Source organism: Typopeltis vanoorti, chromosome 13 (assembly GCF_054136105.1).
Source record: "Typopeltis vanoorti isolate ZY-2024b chromosome 13, IOZ_Tvanoo_1.0, whole genome shotgun sequence".
Classification (NCBI taxonomy): domain Eukaryota; kingdom Metazoa; phylum Arthropoda; class Arachnida; order Uropygi; family Thelyphonidae; genus Typopeltis; species Typopeltis vanoorti.
In genome coordinates this window covers 106,534,072-106,550,464 of record NC_143561.1, presented here as the reverse complement: position 1 = coordinate 106,550,464, position 16,393 = coordinate 106,534,072, and the positions used below count along the sequence as shown (strand labels likewise).

The 16,393-nt window shown below is 35.5% G+C and overlaps 1 protein-coding gene across 2 annotated transcripts in view; it reads right to left on the bottom strand.

Annotated features, from left to right (window-relative positions):
• Cul2 (cullin 2) overlaps nucleotides 1-16,393 on the bottom strand; it is a 427,362-nt gene that overhangs the window by 206,763 nt on the left and 204,206 nt on the right. For both annotated transcript variants that reach the window (XM_090403159.1, XM_090403160.1), the window contains one exon: nucleotides 6,496-6,606. In XM_090403159.1, the coding sequence (XP_090259285.1) occupies nucleotides 6,496-6,606 (111 nt within the window). The remainder of the gene's footprint in view (nucleotides 1-6,495; nucleotides 6,607-16,393) is intronic.

Genomic DNA, 16,393 nt, shown 5'->3' with positions numbered 1-16,393 from the left:
TTTATTCGCTTTAAAACTTTTTTACATGTTATTCTTTTCAATATGAAATTCAATTTTATCCTGCTCAAGACTAAATAGTGATCACTTCCAATTTCAAATCCTCTGTACACTCTGGTGTCCTGCACCAGGGAGAAAACATCACTATCAACAATAACATAGTCAATGAGACTTTTCTTATTCCTAGCCTCTTCTCTCCATGTGAATTTGTGCACATTTTTATGTTGGAACATGGTGTTAGTAATAACCAGTCCATGTCCTGAGCAGAAATCCAACAGATATTTGCCATTATTATTAGCTTTGCTCTTTTCTCCAAATTTTCCCAAAATATTTTTGTATGTCTCACAATCATTTCCTACTCTACTATTTAGATCCCCAACAAGGACCAACTTTTCCTTTTTCATTGTGTCAGTTGCTTTTTCTAAAGCCTCAAAAAATTCCTCCACTTCTACCTTAGTAGAGCCTTCTGTGGGACCATAGGCACAAATAAGTCTCATTGTCCAGTTCCCCATTCTCATATTTGCCCACATTACTCTACTTGAGACTGACTGCCATTCAAGAAGATTAGCCTCGTCTTTTGTGTTGAATACTATGGCTACTCCTTCTTTTCCTTGATTGTTATTGCCTGAATATAACAATTTGTATTTATTGCTCAGAAAGATCTCACCAGTTTTGGTCTTTTTTGTTTCAGTCACCCCTATTATGTCGATCTGGTACTTATCTAATTCCTCAGCTAGCTCCATTTCTTTGCCATTCAGGCTTCTTACGTTGATAGTACCGATCTTTAACTCTGGTGATGTTGAGTTGGGGTTTGTTTTCAGATTTGTTCCAGTAGCTGACTTTTCGCTGTTCGCCCTGGTTCCCTGGCGAAAACAACGGGGGCCTTGTTTAACCGGGCGACGCCCCAGCCGGCATGAAATTTTGTCATGTTGTACCATCATTTTTTATTTTGGTTTAACCAATAAGAATACAATTTGGTCGGCTAAATCCCAAATTGCCAGCCCATCCTCGTTCGTTCAGTATCAAAGTAGATACCCAACAGGGTGCACCACGAGAAGGTGAGGATTGGACATTAGGTCAGAAGCCCTGGTCGGTTCTCCGCATTCCTTTAAAGGCTATGTGGAGGTCTCCTCTCAGTTATACAGCTTTGACCCTTAAGCACCCCTCTTTTTTAGATACATATAAATAAGGAAATTGATGATGCAGATTCAAAATATCCCAGTGGTATAGAAAAACTGAAGTAGACATCTCTGATTTATTATCTATCTAACAAAGCAAGCATAGCAATGAATTTGTAAAACAAAACAATGAGAAACTGAAATATCAAACCACAATTTAATATACAGTATATATATAAACAAATAATATAATAAAAAAGCATACAGCTTATGAATAAGCAAAATATTTGCATTATGGCTGAAATTACTGCACCAGATAACAGGCCATATTCAACTGTTTAGGAAAAGATTTCCAAAGCTAATGAATAAACATGTTCCACAGTACACCTCATGGAAAATTTCTTTTGGCACTAGCTACCACTGCAATAATTAAAGAAGTTTTTGTCAGAAGCCAGACACAGACTACTCCCAAATGTGCTGAAAAATTTCTTTTCCTAAATTATAATTTACTGCAAATTCATTTTTATTGTTAAATATAAAGAATAATGATGGATTTAAATCATTTACAATAAAAGTTTCACAAATATTTTTATTTTTCCTTTGAGGAAAAACGTACAATATAGACAGAAATAGGTAATATTAAACATCCATCCTTATTTGATAGACAAAGAAACATTTTGGTTTTGCTTGCCCGACAACTGTTGGTTCTCATCAGAGACCAGGCTGAAAACTTGTTGAAGCAACTACAAACAGAAATAAGACAAAAAACTGTCATGCAATATTATAATACACCAATGTCAAAGTTAAATTGATCACAAGTGAATTAATATCTGCCTATGCACCCAGATATTAAAATATAGAGCTGAAAGGCATATATCAAAAATAAAATAAAGATACAGAGGATATTATGAATCCATCCAATTTTTTATTGCTAAATCAAACTTAAGTTTCTTTCTACATTTCTAAGTTTTGAAACTTACTGGAGCTTATAAGATTATGTTCTCAAACACTCTGGTAAATTTTCAAAACTTAAGTTTATTTCTATATTTGGCTATAAAATATGGACAGATTCACAACATCCTCCCTTTCAGTATCTCACTTAATTGAACCCTCTCAGCTGAATACTGTAATATTTGACGGTTATTATATATAAGAAAGCCCAAATTTTATTTTCTCTTTTTATCAAAAGCGGCTAAAAGTCTTCATTCTGGCAATGTAAAATAAACAGAAATAGGAAACAGTAAAAATCCATGCTTATTTCATAGCCGAATATACAGCTCGGAAAGAAGGCAAGGGGCATCATGCCATGTAACGAGACTCGTGTTTGTAGCCGTATAAATTGGAGGAATATGATACTCCCAAGTCAGTACTACTGTGCCTGGATGAAATGGCTGCGAGAAGGGAACTGACAGAGCTTGAAAGAGGCATGACAGGATGCTATGTTGCAGGCCTATCTGTTCGGCAAATTGTTGACAATTTGGGACATCCCAATCAACAATCAGTGATACAATACTGAGATGAAAGTGTAGGGAGTCAACTGCAAGTGCTACCTGCAGAAGATGACCCATCACACTCACAAAACATGACCACAGCAAGCTACAAAGGATAATATGCAAAAACTGCCATTCATTGGCTGACATGTTGAATGCAGAGCTCCATGCATCAACTCGAACGTGAATCTGCACAAAAAACATCCAGAACGGAGGCTCATAACATGGGTTTCCATGATAGGACCACAATATGCAAGTCCCACATTACCCAAACCAACATGCAGCGTTGTCTTCAGTAGTGCAAAGAGCACGTACAGTGGGATGTGGAGGAATGGAAAGCTGTGTTATGGAGTGATAAATCATGCTACACCCTCCACCGAGCAGAGCAATAGGTGTGGGTGTGGCAGATACACAGTGAAATTCAGATGTGGCAGTGTGATGGTATGGTCCTGTTTTTTTTCTGGTTTGGCTTCAGACTTCTGTTTGTAGTGCAATGAACACTGAACTCTGAGCGGTATCTGAATATTCTGGACAATGCAATGACGATTGGTCTGATGACTGTCTCTTTCAGCAAAACAATGCATTTCATAAAGCTGTAACTGCATGGTTTGTGGACAAGAACACACTTGACTGGCCTCCATCTCAATGATACAGAACATCTGTGGGATGAACTGGAGCATTAGGTGAGGTCAAGTGATGTTCGCCCCACAACAGTCCAGGACTTCATCACATGTCTACAGGAAGAATGGTTCAAAATTCCCATTGATTGCTATCATATGCTTGTGGAAAGTATGCCTCATAAGATTGTCGCAGTTATTGCAGTGAAATATATATATATATATATATATATATATATATATATACACAGAAACTTTGCAAGTTTTGAATCAAGAACCAGAGAGCTTATGAGAATGCAATCCTCAGCATCAGTGTTGTCTTAGTCTGCACTACTTAAGAAATTTTCTCTGTCTCTTAAATAAACTTTTGAAATGAAAACTTTTAGGCTTTTCTTTGATAATTACCCTACCAATGTTCCCAATCCTAATCCTGTGGGATGGATCTTTGAGAGGGTTGAAGCTGATTATTAGGGAGGATAATGATGCAAGATGGTTTCCTGTTGCCTTCCTTGCTGTAAGTATTTATGACCGCAGCCATGTGTGTTCATAGAGCCAGTTTGTCTGTTATGGAGGACGGAAAACCTGAGTTTCCAGGGTGAAAAAACCCCTGCCTCCGTATGAGACTGGTTAACTCACCTTTCGTCGAAAGAGACCAGATAAAGGTTTCTCACGTCACTGATTGGAATCAAACCTAGGTCTTTCTGACCACAGGGCTTCATCTATACTGACTGAGATACAGAGGCTCCAACCAATGTTCACTTATGAAAAATATAAGTCTGAAACAAGATTAGTTTGATATTGAATGAGGGTTCTTGCCATCTGGGGTTTTGCCTGATCTCTGATAAGAACGATAAACTTTCATTTTCTCTCTCTATATATATACATGTGAGGGTGGTTTCATAAGTTTCCGGGCTGACTAACTTTTTAGAGGTGATAGAAAGAAAACAACCGTCACTTTTCAGCATGATCTCTCTTTACTTCAACACACTTTTAACATCTTTGAATTAACATTTCCATGCACTTTAAAAAATAGTCTATCCTTTTGTCTACAAAATGGCTTAAAACTGCATCTTTCACCTTACTGTCATCTGCAAATTTTCTTCCTCAAAGGTCTTTCTTCAGTTTTGAGAAAAGGTAATAGTCACTGGGTGCTAGATCTGGGCTGCAGGGTAGGGTGTGTGTTCAATCTTCTGGAAGCCACAGTCCTTCAATGCAGCCTTTTCAACAATAGCCATATGGACTGGAGCATTGTCGCGAAGCAGGCGAACACCATGACTCAGCATTCCTCGTCTCCTCTTTATGGCATCGTGCAATTTGTGCAGGAGTGAAGAATAATATTCTGCATTCGCCGTGGTATTCTTTTCCTTGAATTTAATCAAGAGAATTCCTCAGCAATCCCAAAAATTTGCCATGATCTTCTTGGTGGACTGAGTGAACTTGGCTTTTCTCAGCAGCACTTAGCCTGATTTGCACCACTCCATAGGTTCCCTTTTGGAAAGAGGATCATAATAAAGGAACATGGTTTCATCCCCAGTGACATTGGATTCCACCACTTCTCTCTGATTCCCTTGGCAAAGCTCTAAAAACTTGCAGGAACAGGTCACACGATGCTTCTTCTGAAGAGAGAGAGAAGTCAGGGCACTCGCCTTGCACTGACCTCCGTCATATGAATCTTCTCGTTAATGATGAGAAAGATGGTTGCTATAGAAAGCTCCCAACCTTGCTGAAAGTTCTTTGAGCTTCAGCTGCATGTCATTGAGCAGTTCCTCCTCAACAAGAGAGACATTTTCCTGTCATCACTTCCAAGGCGAAACTGTTTAGTCCATTCCTTCATGGTGGAATATGAAGGACAAGCTTCTGCATAAAGACCATCCAGTCACGGTTTGATAACACGTGGAGAAAACCATTGTATGGTGAAAAACTTTATCACAGGACAGTACTTAATTTTTAACATTACAGCCACTTAACGTGCCAAACGTTACTCTCTCAAACGGGTGCCTCCAACTGAATGACACAGGCAGAGAGTTGAAACTGGTACACTAAGCTCCCCCTGCCCCATAAATGGTGCTATTTGTCACGTACAGTGTTTTAAAATTGGTGCGAATTTTGTATGTCAGGCCAGAAACTTTTGGAACCTACCTCATATATAAATATATGTATGGCTAAGAAACAGGAACTGTCCTTTTTATTTTCACATGGCTCCATGGTCACATGAAGTATTATTACACATATATTCTTTCTTCATTCTGCAATTTGACTGCAGCATTGAATATTCAGTCAAAGAATACTAATTAAATTTTAAACATTCTGAAATAAATTTTATAAACAAATATTCTGAACAACAACAAAAAAACACTCATTAAATTTTTTTAATAAATTTTTAATGAATATCTTTTATACCCCCCCCCCCCCCAAAAAAAATTGTTTATAAAATTTAATTCAGTATGTTTGGGCTGAATATTTGGTGCTTCAGCCAAATTTTAAGCTGAATATTCAGTATTCGGTGCTCCAGCAAAATCCTGGTTTGGCACATCTCTACTCCAGACTGGCCATCATGGGACTGACATTAGGATTCACTGCTTTCATAAATTTTTGAGATGCAAAATTCATGAAAGCATTTTCAAATATGAATGTTTTGTTCAAAGAAAGCTGAAATCTTCATTATACAACTCAAATCTTAATCACTATAATAGACCTTCTATTCCCAAAATCTGAGAAACTGTAATTTTTAAATTAATAATATATATATATTTTTATATATATAAGTTCCTAACAGAATATAGTGTGAACTTAGTAAAAACATGATTACATTTAAAAATGATAAACATTACATGTTAACTAAAACTATTTAATTCGTCATTCTACCTGTTCAGCATACTTTATGTGCTCTTCCTTCAGGCAGAATCAATTGAGTGATTTTGAAATCACTTGATTAGGATATTGAAAGGCAAAGGCGGGAAAACCAAATAAATAACATCATGAGAATATTGCACAAGTTAGAGAACATAAGGATGAATACCAAATGGCTTTTTGGTAGATGCAAAGTAGGACTGCTTAATCCGATTCTTTGAAGAAAAAATCATCATGCTGCTTGCACTTTACATACTCAAACATGCATTGCATGTTATTTAGTTTTGCATGACACAGTGAATGTGTTTGGCAAACACATTTGCCGCTACATATACAACTGCTGATGTTTTTGCAAAGCTTATACAAATGAAAAATCACAGAACTTTGAGTTAATATTACATATCTGGATAGCTGAAAAGTTACCTTTTCCATATATTGTGAGCAATCAGATTCTTGTAGTAATCTACTTGCTTCAAGTTGATAATATTCTCCTGTAGCTGCCAGGAAAGGGATTTCAAACATTTCTTGATATAACTGGAAAAATAAGATAAAATCTTTACTTATAATCACATTGCCAATTTAAATCTTAGGTGTTTTTTTTTTTTTTTAACTTTCAAAAATAAATTATAGTAATAAAATTACTAATTAAAATAAAAATGGCAGGGATACATATTTAATTATGGAATGAGAGAAGACACGAAAGATGCCGAGGAAAACAAAAACAAGAGAGTGAGGTCAATAGTATGAACCTATTCTCAAAGCATGACATAAGTGAGCTGAGATGGACAGCAGTAATTGCAAATGATTTAATGCACAGACTATGCTAAGAAATTCTATGCAATATGCTGATTATGGAATGTTTCTGATGGTAGAAAGGATTTGTACTTGCAGTATGGATTACATTAGCACTTGGGGAAATTTTTGTTCAGTGAAGGAGCTAAATACAAGAAATAGAGGAAATACAGGAAACTAGGTCTGACAGCATAGCTGCATGATACTGTGGACAACTGCTCTAAAATGAGAGATTAAGACTGTTATGACAAACAGAAGAGAGAAAATGCTAGTATAGACAAATGACCCTGAGAATGGTGCAACTAGTTTTGTCAGAAATGTGATGACTGCAAAAGTCATTGTTTTTGACAAATCAACTTAGGTTGCTCACTTGAATCGGTCAGGTTTAAGAGTTACTTGAATATTAATCAGCCTGGTGCATCTTTGACAATGCCAAAAGGATCAAGAATAAAAGCAATGAATTTTATCAGGCTCATTTAAAGGTAAATGTCATGAGACCAAAAATTACTGCCATTACTGAGACCAAGCTAAAAGAAAATGAAATCTTTACAGGAACATTTGGGTACAGTGAATTCAGGAAGGTGAGAAAGGATGGGGGAGTGTATTGCTAAGGATTGCAGAGGAATTAAATCCAACTAAGCAGATATCCTGAATAGTGTTGTTGGTAATACAAGTGAAATAAGCAATGGGTTGAGACTTTCTAGTGCAGAGGCAAGTAAGACAAAATACACAGATTCACATTGAAATTTATACAACAAAAGCTGTATGAAACTGGAATGAAAAAAATTTACTGAGTATATTATGTACTACTTCTTTCAGTGTCATCTCCTATCGGAGGTTGGCAACCACCTTGGCAAATTCTGAGCGATCCTCAGCCACTCAGAGCTCATGCCAGTCCACTATCTGATGTCTGACAACCAAGATTTTCTTTGTTTTCCTTGTCTTCTTCCATTTATCTTCCCTTTTATAATCAATTGAAGTACCTTATATTTTTCATTATGAAGTAGGTGACCAAGATATAGATTTCCTTCTTTTTATGGTATCTAAAAGTTCATGTAATTTTCCCATTTGCCATTTTTTTTTTTAAAATCAATGTTGTCTTCAAGGTCGAAGTTTCTTCACCGTACATCAGTACAGGTGAAGAAACTAACCGAACAGACCATACTTAGCATTTAACCATGCATACTCTAAGCTCTAAATTTAAATTGTAGTTACAGTGTTGATTTCATCAGGAGAAAATATTTTCTTGCCATTTCAATTCTAACTTTTATTTCCATTTTTGGATTGCATTCTTCATTTAACCAGCATACGAATATTTAAATTTTGTCACTATTTGTTTCCCATTTAAAGAAAGTGCTGAATTAAGAATCGGTTTCTTCCTTATGACCATGAATTAAATTTTGGTGATATTTATTATTAATCTCATTTTTTCACTCTTTATTCACTAGTTCAAGAAGATTTTGAGGATCCTGAATATTGTCAGCCAGGAGAGCTGTGTTATCAGCATATCAAATATTATTGATGATTTCACCATTTAAATTAATCCCTTCATTTTAAGATTTTTTGAAATATGGCTTCTGAGTATATGTTAAAAAGGAGAGGTGACAGTTTGATGTTAATGGAATCAGTAATGTCATCAACTTGAACAGATACCTTTTGGTTCCAATACAAGTTTTCAATGATCCTGATATCTTTATCATCTAATCCAATTCTTTTTAATAATTCAATCAGTTTAGTATGTTGGACTTTGTCAAATGCTTTCTTGAAGTTGAAGCAAATGAATACTTCCTTATTTTGGTCACTACCTTTTTTGGAATAAGATTTGAGAAAAGAAAAGAGCCTCTCTTATTCCCAACCCACTTAATAAAGACAAATTACTGATGGTGTCTTCACATTTTTTGTATATTCTTTTTTGAATTATTTTCAGAAACATTTTGAGAACATACTCATTAGACTGATCATTCTATAGTCATTACAAGTTTTTGCATTAGTTTTTTTTTGGTAGAGTCATGAAGGTCAACTGTAACCCAGTCTTGAGGGATTATGCTGATCGTAGATCTTATTAAATAGCTTTACTAATACAGTTATGTTGTTGCATTCTAATAACTTTACTATTTCTGCTAGTATTCTATCATGGTCTAAGGCTTTACCACTTTTAGCTGAGTTCAACACATTCTACCTCTGATCTTGGAATGCATAGACCTTCCATCTGTTCATAAGTATTTTCTGGGTTTTGTCTGTTATCACTAAAGATTTCTTCTACGTTTCATCCATTCTTGTATTTTATCATCCTTTTCAGATATTATTTCCCCCTTTTTTGTTTCAAAGGATACAGTTGTTTTTTCTTAAATATACATGACGTTCTCTTTCAGCTTTTTGAGTAAATTAAAACTGTCATGCTTTTCCAATAGAAATTTTATTTCTTTACATTATTTCTTTAAATTACATACTAACAAGTCAAAATTTAGCAAGTTCAAACTAGATTTCAGAGATCAAAGGCACTTCAGAGATACACACGTAGCAAAGACTGGGAATGAAATGACAGCAAGAGAATGAGAACAAGGATGGTTATGTGCATGGAGGGTGACAGTGGTGCCCTGTGATTACACAGGCCTGCAAAATTCGAATAATGAAAAATGTCTGAAAACTTAACTGTTTCCAATTTATTTTTGACCACTGATTTCGAATATCTGTTCCAGTTTTCTCTCTCAGGTAAAGATGTTTCACAAAATGGATCTCAATATTACAGTAAAATAGCTTTAAAATGCATTAAGTAAAATAACGGTATTTAAAATTTTCCGTAAACATTTTTGGAATGAAAGTACTGGAAAATTTTTTTAAAAATCAAAGTAATTAAAGATTAATCTTTAGTACATACTTTATATTTCGTTGTGGTGTATTTTTCTTTTTCCTTCAAAGCTTCTTTTTTGAACTTTTTCTGTGAAATTCTTTCCCCCGCCATCACGTTGACATTCCACCTACCCTGATATCTTCTTTCCATCTCCTTGATGTCTTGGTGAATCGTTCTCCTTGCTCTTCGCTGACAGTTTCCAGATTCTCAGGAAAGGAAACTGCACTTTTAAGCTCATGGAGAACCCCAAGTCCTTGAATTTCTGTACCATGTCTTCCACAATCATTTTATAGTTGGGGTCCTTGTGATTTCCTTGTGATTGAAAATATGTATAGGTCACTACCTCTTTCAAAGTTTTCCATGCATCTTTTTTCAAAAGTTGTCAATTTTTCTTCAAACAGTTCATCCTTCATAAGTTTCCTGATGTCCGGACTGATAAAAATACCTTCTTTCAATTTTGCTGTAGATAATCCTGGAAATTTTGCACAGATGTATTTAAAACACTCTCCTTCTTTCGATATAGCCTTGACACATTGCTTCATCAATCCCAGCTTTATGTGAAGCAGGGTAAAAGGATTTTTTCCCAAGCAACCAAAGTTTCATATTTTACGTTGAATTTGCTTATCAGTCTGGGAATATTGCTAAAGTAAACTAAATCACCTTCCTCTGAAAAGGAAGGAAGAAAATCTCTTCCTCTATATCTAAACCATGAGAAAGAAGTGCCAGGAGCCAACAAATTCTTTTCATTTAGTCTTGGGCCCAGCAGTTCTGCAGATTCCTTAGGAAGACCCAAATCTCCTAAGTCGTTTAAATCGGTCTGTGAAAAAAGTTCAGGTGGGCCATTATCTTTGTATTCATCATCACTGAAATCTTCAACTTCTTCATTTGAATCGCCGCTGAGTGGTTCTAAAATTTGTGGAGGTGTTGGCAAGGGTATTTCAGGACCACGTTCCACTGGGCATATTGCAGATGGTAAATGTCTTTATTTTTCACATTAAAACCTCAGACATTCAAACAACAGAAGTAACAGTCATCGGTATGGTTGTGGGGTTCCCGCTATACATGAGAATTCCAAAATAGGAAGCTTTTGTTCTCCCTTTGACCATCTTCAAAGTTCTTCTACACAAATGGAACATACTATATGTGGCGCCCATGGCTTATCTAAGTCACCAAGTTTCATCTCAAAATATGTATAGTACACTTTTTTTTACGAAATCGGTAATGTTTCTTCGTTGTTTTTTTTACTAACTCGCTGCATATGTAGCAGATAATTTTAGGTGAAATTTTGAATTATAAACACCACTTAAAACACAGTTAAACGAATTTTAATGAATGATATAAACACTATTACATGACACTACGTAAAAACGTTAAAAAAAAACACAAACACATTAAATCTTCACAGTAACTTAGAAAATATGCCACCTTTCAGAAATATGATAACCTTAGTAGTCAACGAGTAAAGTTGAACTAAAAAATCACACAAGAAAATGTAAGTGTCTGTGACAACAGGAAAGCGAATCAGAATCAAAGTGGCAGTAAAATCTCGTATTAAAAAAAAAATAGAAATATTTTTTCTATTCATGTTAAAAATGACATGGGTGGATGGCGTGTGTGGAGTGACTGATCTTCAGAGAGTTGAGGCTGCCAGAAGGGCAAACAACAGGACTACATGGCGAGGCCTAGTGTGAAACAGTCCCCAATTTTTATTAAAAATTGGGGACCGTTTCCAATAGGATTGCTAGACTCCTTAGACCACATAAAATAAGAGTGGCCTTTAACCCCGCAGAAACGATTAGACAATTCTTAAGATCTCCAAAATATAGCCATCCTTTCTCCAAACATGCTGGAGTTTATAACATACCATGCTCGTGCGGCCTGAATTACATCAGCCAAACTTCAAGGGGCCTTGAAATTAGGCAAAAAGAACACATAGGTGACGTTAATAATAACAGAGAAGAAAAATTGGGGTTAGCTTTTCATTTCTCAAGAACGAATCATACCATAGAGTGGGATAGAAGCACAATTCCTTACACGGAGGAGGGCTTCCGCTCCCGAATTTTTAAGGAGGCCACAACAGTTACCCGCTGTATACAAAACCTTAACAGGAACCAAGGACTAATCTTGCCCGTGATCTGAAAGACCCTTATCAGATCCTTCAACTCGCCAGAACTGAATTATAGTGCCAACTATAGAACGTTCCTAAATAACAACAAGTGATATCATCCACGCTCTATGAATGTATTGTACGCGCTCTGTTCTTTGTTTAATATAATTGGAATCAGTTGATTATAGTTTGTAACAGTTTTTTACTTTTTAGTGCCGTACATCAGTTATGCACCCTGAAGATGCCAACAGACTTAGTTGGTATAACTTAGTAGTTACATGCACTTGATCAATATAATCCCAATAGAAGTATTTCCATATTTTTTCTATGTTGATTTTACATGGGCAATTAAATTACATAAAATACTTGTAAAGAAAAAAAAAATGTAAAACTCACTGTACTGTAATAAATCTGGTAACTAATTGTTAGAATATTTATGTAAGAGCCTTTAGAATTGACTGAGATAAATCTTGTAACAAAATGTTAAATTATTTGAATAAGATCATTAGAATGTAACTAAAATTAAGCCCAGACAGAATTAGGCTAGGAGACCTCAGGCTAGCAGCAGTCGCGAAGGTCAATGGATTATGAGCTTTCCCACCAAAACCCAATGATAGCGTGGGTGAAGGGAGAAAATCCTCCAGTAAATCCGGGAGACCTTTTGGAAGAAGGGCCAAGGTCAGAAGAATGATATAAAAGATAGAGATTGAGTGGCTAGGGGGCTCTCATTTTGTTACTGTGCCAAGCCTTTGAGGACGGGGGAGAGTCGTGCTCCTGTGAGCAGCAGTTCCAACAAAGATGGGAAGTTTGCTAGTAGCAGAGACGGCCTTTTCAAGATATCCAACCATGAGATTCTTTGATGATCTACATGTGTGCTGAATTATCGCAAACATATCCTAGTGTGCCTGATCGAAAGTTTAACAGGGAAGAAGCGGAACATGCCACTTCTTCCCTGTATTAGCACAGAAGGTATTAGAAAGAATCAGAAAGCTATAATTTAGTTTGAATGTGATTAGTAGAATACAGAGATCTAAAGATTTGCTTATTTTGTGTAATGGTAAGAATGAATGTGGTTTAAGTTTTGCCTTTTTTTTTTTTTTTTTTTTTTTTGTTTATAACATGAGTGAAGTTTAAGTGTATTAAGACCCAGCCAAGTGTCTGAAAAGTTATGTGTATTTATAATTTCTTTGTCTCAAAGCTTAAGCGAAACGCTTAAATGATTATGTGGAGAATCAAACACGTGACAAGTATTGTCTCCATTGTACCCTTGTCTTAGTTAGAACCAGACATGTGATATGTGCTGTTTGAATGCTGTATAGAATTTGTCTTAGTATGAATAAACATGTTTGTTTAGTTAATAGCTTGACTGATCTTGCTTAGCCAATGCACTGTCTCATAAAAATACCAAACCTGTGTGACCTAAGAATAGTAATAGCCACGACTGATTAATTTAATAGGAGTTGCTTGAGATAGAGTAAGATTAAGAGTTAATTTTGTGCTTAGATGAATATTTCTCTTGTATGTTAGGGAAGAAAAAAACAATTGTTTAAGCGATCCTTAATGGCGCAGTTGATAAAAAAATTAATTTTTAAGGATCAATTCAAGAGAAATACAGCAAAGTAGATTAAGGACTTGGCTCAAGCCAGATTCTTCTCCAAACATCAAGCACGTGTAAAAGCATACTTATGGCCTTGAGAGGGGGGGGGTGAAATAAAAACAAAGTTAAAGATTAAGATTAATAGTGAGAATTGTGAGTGAATTAGAAATTAAAATCTATCGTACAGTTTGAACTAGCTCAAGCAACTATGATATAAAATAAATAAGAAAACTATTACAATGGCGCAGTAGACATCCATTCGTTACATCGTTAAAACCTTAAAGAATTATAGTAGCAAGGCTTATACGTTGGTCATACATAACTGGTAATTAGTTTACGGAATTAACAACACATATAAAGTATATTAATTAAAGGTAACTTTAATAAATAACTTCTATATTTCGGCAACGTCACGTTGCCATCTTCAGGAACATAAAGATATGGTATGTGCACACAGGCACTAACAAAAGCAAATGAGGAAGAAAGCAAGAATTTCTTAAAGAATTAATAAAAAAAAAAGTAAATATAATAAAATTTTACAAGCCACCTGAACTTTTATCTGCATTTCTCCCTCCCTCTGCTATCTTAAGAATTAGAAGTTTCATGGAAATTTCTTTATTTACCATAAAAAGGCACTTCAAGAAAGCACTTATACAACTAATTAGTTGTAAATTAAGGAGAATGAAAATAAATACCATTGTGCTGAAATTTAAATCCAAATACTACTAATAAAAACGATAAAAGTAGAAACTGGATAAAATTGGTGGGTGATGGAATTTTTTTTATTTTTTTCTGAACTCAGTACCTAAAAATCTATAAGAATCAATTATTACTTCTCAGACAACTTTTCCATCGCAGGTCTGTGTTATTGCTGTTTTTCTAAATACTCAAATCACAAGTTTTCCCCATTGGCACTCTTCCTTTCTTTCTCAATTTACAACAAACCCACAGATACATACAAACATTCCCACCATTCCCCATCTCAACAAAATGGTATCATTAAAACTTGTTAAGGAGCCTCTAACCTTTGATTGCTTGCAGCTGAACTCTCATTTATTTGCAGTACCTTCCTATCCAATGGTATAATGCCAAAAAAGATTAACAAAGTAGTTGTTCCTCCCATCACCTTACATCCCTCTCAACATTCAGATTATATTAATGTGATTGATAACTCTGGGGAAAAAAAAAAAAAGCCTTTAAAGAAATACAATCTCTGCAACTTTCAAACCTAGTTTTAAGCTAGCTGTCTTTCTTCACTCTCCTGAGGATCAACTCCCTCTTTCTCTCCCAGATGTGTACAAGATTTCTCGTTCTTGCAACTTGTCATATGGACAAACTGGGAGATTTGTCAGCATCTGCCACCAGAACTATGGTCATTCAGGTCTATCTGACCATGTTTTAAATACATTGCACAGAACCAAATGTAAAAAAAAAAAAGTATTATGCTTCACTCCTGCAAATACAAAAGTGAAAGCTACTTTTTTTTTCTTTTTTTGTAATCAGCAACTGACTTAAAACACCATCTTAATCTAAATAAATATAGCTGGTGTTCAATTTCCCAATATTTGAGGAACATCAATTTTTAGACCTCCCACTCAACAGTCAAAACAAGCTACTAGTACCTCACAGGAACAGACTTCCAGTTTCGCTTTTTCAAATTATTGTTTTGTTTTTTGTATATGTTACTACATTTCTCATATGTATCCCAGAAGAAGTCTCTGTGACAGATGATCAGAACTATTAAACCCATAATTATTTCTTTGTGATATTCCTTACATTAAAAATAATTACGAGGGTGGTCTGAAAAGTTCTTGGCCTCGACAATAGATGGCAACACTATCAGCAAGATTTTTTTTTTCTAAGTTGGTACATCTGTCATAAGCACATGTGAAATTGCAAGTCATCTATCAAGTAGTTTGTTTTATACAGCTCTCTGAAACAAAGTGTTGTCTGTATCCCTCGAAATAGATAAAATTGAGTATTGTGCATTTATAAAATTCTTTGTAAAAGAAGGTTTAACGCCAAAAGAAATTCATTCGAAGATCATAAAAGTTTATGGGCACTCTTCTCCTTCGTTTTCGACAATTAAGAAATGGGCTGCCGAGTTTAAACATGGCCATACCAGCCTTGAAGATGATCCACGTGAAGGACGTCCAAAAAGTGTAACAGCACCAGAAATCATCGATCAAGTGCACGATATGGTATTGGATGACCATCAAGTCAAAGTGAGTGAAACTGCTAAGACTATAGACATTTCAAAAGAACGTGCAAGATATATTTTTCATGAAGAACTGCATATGAAAAAGCTTTGCACAAGATGGGTGCCGTGCTTGCTCACAGCAGATCAAAAATGCACTCGCATGACAATCTCTGAACAGTGCTTGGAGGGTTTTAACAAGAATAAAACTGATTTTCTGCATCGATTTATTACTATGGATGAGACTTGGATTCACCATTACACACCAAAATCCAAACAGCAGTCAAAACAGTGGACAGAAGATGGTTGTTCAGCACCAAAGAAGACAAAGTCGATTCCATCAACAGGAAAGGTCATGGCATTGGTGTTTTGGGATGCTAAAGGAATTTTGTTTATTAATTATCTTGAAAAGGGCAAAACAATAACCGGGGAATGTTATTCCGATCTTTTAACCAGACTAGATGAAAAAATTCTTGACAAAGACCTGGTTTGCAGAAGAAAAGAATCTTTCATCAGGACAATGCACCTGCCCACAAAGGTGTTTTGCAATGGGAAAGTTAAGGGATCTGCACTATGAATTGTTGGAACATCCACCCTATTCCCCAGATTTGGCTTCCTCTGACTTATCTCTTCCCAAAACTATAACTATTTCTTGGTGGTCAGTTTTTCTTCGAATCAAGAGGTGATTGCAGCTGTAGAGGGGTATTTTGCAGATCTTACTGAGAACAACTACAGGGACGGGATAATGGCACTGGAGCATCACTGGAATAAATGTAT